Source organism: Salmo salar, chromosome ssa26, assembly GCF_905237065.1.
Source record: "Salmo salar chromosome ssa26, Ssal_v3.1, whole genome shotgun sequence".
NCBI lineage: Eukaryota > Metazoa > Chordata > Actinopteri > Salmoniformes > Salmonidae > Salmo > Salmo salar.
The window spans coordinates 11,438,154-11,444,146 of NC_059467.1; the positions used below are offsets into that span (position 1 = coordinate 11,438,154).

Here is a 5,993-nt window from a genome sequence, read left to right on the forward strand (position 1 = left end):
ATAGCGGCTCTCCAGGCTGCCTGCGTCTATTACTCAGTTCGGAGCGCAGAAGCCCGGTCTGTACACACTGTCCAAAGCGCCTCAGTGCTCCAACTAAAGCCACATAATCACGTCTGCAGGGATAATCAATATCAAACAGGACAGAACATCATCCGTGAGGCACAAAGCCAGCTGCAGTGCCCTATCTTCATTCGACCACCCCCCCAGCATGAGCTAACTGTTCAAACTGAGCATGAAAAGCTTCTCAATCCGCCTTGCCGGAGTACTTCGGGGTCTTAACAGATACAGCTGCCGTCGGGGACTGGGCGCCGCCATGTTTGTTTACATCCTGAGCTCCAGCCTTGTCACGCAGCGTCGACGTCACCGTTTCGGTCCGCAACCCAGAATCTGCGCGAAGCACAGTCGACAAAACACTTATGCCCGCTTCAGCCGCCATCCTTCTAGCTCTCCCTCAAACGGCCTCTGTCCTCCGATGTCCTGGCGATCTCCTCTGCAAGATCCTCCGACATCCATGCACATGCACCTCCTTGGCCATAATTGTCCCCTGCCTACTCCTTCACTTTCGGATTCCCTCAAAGCATTTTCAACCTCCGTTCTCCACGCAATGTTTGCTAGCCATGGTAGTCAGCTAGCTAGCTGGCTAATATTTATCTACGTTTTTACTTCTGACACCAATGTAATGACCTGGCTAGATCATAAATTAACAAATGTCCAGACAAACAACACAACAAACAAACAGCATAACTCATAACACACAGCTGTCTGTGCGGGTCACTATAGTATTATTATTAATGCGACTCAGGACATCCAATGGCAATGTCCGCAAGACGTATAAAGATGGGAGCTGTTTGCTGATTAGACATCTCCAATGCAGTTACACCTCCGACATCGCCTAAATAAAAATAAAACTGCTCTGCAGTTGTCAGAACTTTAACTCTGGCCGAGTTAAAGCCCAATAGTGTAGAAACAGGAAGATGCCTGTAGGTTGTAATAAGCGATTGTGACTAGACAGAAGTGACTTTTCGTAGCAGGTTAGGAGAGCATTTTAGTTAGCCCTAACCCTTTTTCTAAGCATGTTGACTGAATTACAAGAGCTGCTCTTGAAAGATGATAATTCTGTCTTTGTATACAATAGTGACACCCAGTGGCGTAATATAACCAAGCTCCTGACCATAGACCACAGTATCAGACTGGGTTGTTAATCTGGTATCAATGCCACAACCAGGACATTACCTACAGTGTTTTATAATGGCATGCCTTTACTTACTAGATCTACGTACAATTACATTAATAGCAAAACACTAATTAAATAGAGACATTCAATTATCATGATGAGCTTTTATCCTTGAATTTACATGGGATTGTGCTCCTGTACACAGGACTACTGTGTGTGTATGCATGTGTGCATGTGTGTACCTGATGTGAATGAGAATAAGGGCTGTATCTTATCTCACCATGGAGAGAGTTGATGGTGCAGAAGATGTAGAAGGCTGTCTCCCTCAGGGGGCCAAACTGGAAGAACATGACCCCCCAGGAGACCCCCAGGAGCCAGGCCAGACCCAGCAGACTGAGCACTGTCCCCCTGCTCATACCCCTCTCCCTCAGGACAGGACTCTGACGGTGGGCCCTCACCACCTTCACTGTCACAGACCCAAAGCACAGCGTGTTCACCACGAATGTCAGCACGAAGTACGAGAAGGACACCGTGGTCACAGCAGAGTCAGTCAGCCAGCACCTATGGATGGACGGACGGATGGAGAGAGTCACAGACACAATCACATACATACACAGACAGGGACACATTCAGTAAATGTTTTACAGAGAGTAAGGGAGTCTTTGGTGATTTGAAAACACATATTTATCAATATCATGATATAACTTACATTTTAACAGCACCACCGTCTTGCTGGTATATTCTGTATTCTCCATATTTGCCACAAGCAACAATTATGGTAACTACTATGCCAGGTATTCCTAAAAGAGATTAGGAACATTTTCATTTAATTGCCCCAGAGTCAAACACCCCATCCTACCAGGCTCAGTTTGAGGAGGTATCTGTTGACGTGGATGTTGAAAACCCGGATGATGAGCAGATAGAGGTGGAAGCCTTCCATGGAGAACCAGGTGAGGGTGCACAGCAGGGAGTAGTGGGTGGCTGCTGCCGTAGCAACACACAGGCCATGGACACCAAGAGAGGCTAGGCTGTCGTTGACGAGGAAGGTTAGGTTGAGGCACAGCAGCGCCACGCACAGGTGGATGTGGATGCACAGGGAATCATCAGATTTACCCCTTCTGGGGGAAGAAGAGATTTGAAATCTAATGTCAAAATCAACAACATAGCAAAGCTCCTTGTTAAGGCAGTTCCTCTCTAGGCTCCTTCTGCTTCCTCTTTGGGGTCAGGTTTCTGTAAAAGCACTGCGTGACAACTGCTGATGTAAAAAGAGTACTTTGAATAAAAAAAACAGGTTTTTCCAATGAGGATGTTCTGTTTGAGTGGCATTGTGTGTGGTGGCTCGTTGTTTGCATGTTGTGGACATAAGTATTAGTTGTCAGTATAATCTGACCTGAGGTGGATGAGGAGAGCCAGACACAGGAAACAGAGGGATATTCCACAGCCCACCCTGGACAACAACGTCAGCAACCACACAGATGAGGAGCTCAGACTGGCACTGGAGCCACTGCCGTCAACAAAACACACCTTATCTAGATCACGCTTTGATTGAGTGTATAATTTAATTGATCAAAAGTATTTTAATGTGAGGTCAAAATATATTTTAAGAGTTAGGTTCAGAAATGATTTCTCACCATAAGTACTGTGAAGAATGAAAGGTGGATACAGGAGCATACTGTTTCATTTTCCTTTGTCTCAGTGACACATACAGAGGAATTGCAATGTGCAACAGTATCTGTGAAACAGAGATACAGTAAAACATTTTTCACATATCATTTTGTTGTATAGTGCATCATAAAACTCTTGTTTCGTGAATAAATAATACTACAATTTTCAACATCCCAGAACACACGTAAGTGATTTGTTTTCCTATCAGAGAATATATTAGTCACTGTCCTATTCCAATCCACACCACAAAATCTGCATGTGAACATGAATTATTGAGGCTGTAAAGACATTTTTGGATTGCAGACAGGAAAATAATAATCATAATAATAATAATAAATAATAATAATACAAAAATAAATTAAAACGAGACTGTGACGGTTGATTGTGATGTGAATATGCCTTGCTCACTAACCAGTGATGCATTCTGGAAGAGGAACTTGACCTTTATATGGTTAGTGAGGCCTGAGATGTCCTCTCCGTCGTCGATGGCCACCACTCGGCTGTTTAGGAGCTCATTGTCGTTCTCTTCCACCTAGTCAAGGATATGAAGAGAGAACAGAAGTTTACATTGTAACTTTACATAGATGACAGAGATACAAGGGTGTTGTTGGTTCTTTCAAAGAAACTGTCAACGTGCCCAAATCCCATTCATGCAAATAGAGCTACTTTCCATAGCAGCCTGTCACTGTGCAGTTTAGGCTTCATTCAAATGTGCACTGATAACATCAATGTATGTTTATACCAATCTGTTACGAATACAGGTATCCTGTGTGTGTTTCTTTTCTCTCCTCCTCCTCCTCACAGGTGACAATCATCACTCCCCAATCAGTCACCAATCAGCCACAATCAGAAGACACCTGTTCCTTTTCCCTCAACCAATCACATCCCCTTTCCCAGTCAGTTGTTTTCTCCCGAGATCAATCTTTGTGTTCATTCTCTCTCTCTCTCTCTCTCTAGACATCTCTCTCTCTCTAGATCTCTCTCTCTCTCTCTAGATCTCTCTCTCTCTCTCTAGATCTCTATCTCTGTGTGTCTCAAGCGCTCTCTCTCTCTAGACATCTCTCTCTCTCTAGACATCTCTCTCTCTCTCTCTCTAGACATCTCTCTCTCTCTAGACATCTCTCTCTCTCTCTAGACATCTCTCGCTCTCTCTACATCTCTCTCTAGATCTCTCTCTCTCTCTCTCTCTGTGTCTCTCCAGACATCGCTCTCTCTCTAGACATCTCTCTCTCTCTAGACATCTCTCTAGACCTCTCTCTCTCTCTACATCTCTCTCTAGATCTCTCTCTCTGTCTCAAGCTCTCTCTGTGTGTCAAGCTCTCTCTGTGTGTCAAGCTCTCTCTGTGTGTGTCAAGCTCTCTCTGTGTGTCTCAAGCGCTCTCTGTGTGTCTCAAGCGCTCTCTGTGTGTCTCAAGCTCTCTCTGTGTGTCTCAAGCTCTCTCTGTGTGTCTCAAGCTCTCTCTGTGTGTCTCAAGCTCTCTCTGTGTGTCTCAAGCTCTCTCTGTGTCTCAAGCTCTCTCTGTGTGTCTCTAGACATCTCTCTCTCTCTAGACATCTCTCTCTCTCTAGACATCTCTCTCTCTCTAGACATCTCTCTCTCTCTAGACATCTCTCTCTCTCTCTAGACATCTCTCTCTCTCTCTCTAGATCTCTCTCTCTCTAGACATCTCTCTCTCTCTCTAGACATCTCTCTCTCTCTCTCTAGATCTCTCTCTCTCTAGACATCTCTCTCTCTCTCTCTCTAGACATCTCTCTCTCTCTAGATCTCTCTCTCTCTCTCTAGATCTCTCTCTCTCTAGATCTCTCTCTCTAGATCTCTCTCTCTCTCTCTAGATCTCTCTCTCTCTCTAGATCTCTCTCTCTCTCTCTAGATCTCTCTCTCTCTCTCTAGATCTCTCTCTCTCTCTCTAGATCTCTCTCTAGATCTCTCTCTCTCTCTCTCTAGATCTCTCTCTCTCTCTCTCTAGATCTCTCTCTCTCTCTCTAGATCTCTCTCTCTCTCTCTAGATCTCTCTCTCTCTCTAGATCTCTCTCTCTCTCTTTTGTTTTGGCACCTAAATGTCACTTTGTCCGTCAGCCTGTGAGTAATGTTTTGTTAGTGTTTTACTGTTTGTTTAGTGGGAAAAGGGGGTACCAAGACAAGTCGCCCATGGGCCTACATCACCTGTAGGAAAACAGTGTCTAAATACACTAGTTAGAACTGAGCGGACCACCCACTGTATTTTTGGTTAGATAGCTAGCTGTTATAGAAATAGACTAGTCTAGCTTAGGGGTGTTTTTGGCGTATTGTTTCTTTCCTTGGGTCCAGCTCAGCCCCTCTTCCCACACCCCATTACCGTGTGTTTGAAAATAAACCAGTAGTGTTTGACGGTAGATTTAAGTTCCTTTTCACTATTATAATTTGCATGAGTTATGTTACGGGTCTCGTTTCCATCCCCCCTAGACTGCAGGGCCAAAGGGATTCGTAACACAATCTATTGTCACTACATGATTCACATACTGGAGTTAAAATTAGGAAGTACCACAGATGTTTTTCTGTGCTTTGCTTGAAATGAGGATGTCCTGAAATATGTAAATGTGTGTTATGATTGCAGGTCTGTTTCATTAGAAATCTCTGAGATGTTGTGGTTGTTACTGTTGTTTTACCGGGAACATGCTTTCATGCTCAAACCAAAATGCTCCCAGGTTAACTTCCTCTGCCGTGTCTCCCAGGAAAACATGTAAGGCCTCAGTAGGAATCTCCAACCAAATGTCATCCATCTCCTCCAACGTGGCCTGGTGGAGATGAAGAAAGAGTTATACATGTGATTACTGACTATCTCCCCATTTTGCAATTGAACCCTCTCTCTCTGCGTCCCTCTCATTCGTTGCTTACATTATTGGTTGAGGGTAGAGCCATTCTAAAGTTGAGCAAATTGTTCTTCTGATGTGATGTCACTGAGCCTTTGATGCTGTCTAGGATCACTTTCTGAGGTCCCTGCTTGGTAATGTTGTGAAATGTGCTGTTGTAACGAAATAAAGAATCACAGCTCAGAAAAATCATGCCAAAAAAGATGCCATGAAAATATGTTTAGTTGTCAGTCAAATATTGACATAGCTCAAACGACAGTAAAATATATGTCAGTCCTAATAAGTGGACTTACTTTTCCATGGA

The 5,993-nt window shown here is 44.1% G+C and overlaps 1 protein-coding gene across 1 annotated transcript; it reads right to left on the bottom strand.

The window, feature by feature from the left end:
* Positions 1-915: 915 nt before the first annotated feature.
* Positions 916-5,738, bottom strand: LOC106586986 (adhesion G protein-coupled receptor G3). The gene is made up of 7 exons (XM_045709116.1): positions 5,715-5,738; positions 5,486-5,614; positions 3,252-3,371; positions 2,565-2,713; positions 2,024-2,292; positions 1,884-1,974; positions 916-1,735 (listed from the first exon to the last, which is right to left on the bottom strand). The coding sequence occupies exons 1-7, from the start codon at positions 5,736-5,738 to the stop codon at positions 1,327-1,329; spliced, it is 1,191 nt and encodes a 396-aa protein (XP_045565072.1). The 3' UTR covers positions 916-1,326.
* Positions 5,739-5,993: the final 255 nt, after the last annotated feature.

Coding starts and splice junctions, on each gene's coding strand:
- LOC106586986 (XM_045709116.1), bottom strand. CDS start 5,738: ATGGCTCTACCCTCAACCAATAAT. Junction 2,714..3,251: donor TCTTCCAGAATGCATCACTG/GTTAGTGAGCAA, acceptor ACTCAATCAAAG/CGTGATCTAGATAAGGTGTG. Junction 2,293..2,564: donor GCTCTCCTCATCCACCTCAG/GTCAGATTATAC, acceptor TTCTTCCCCCAG/AAGGGGTAAATCTGATGATT.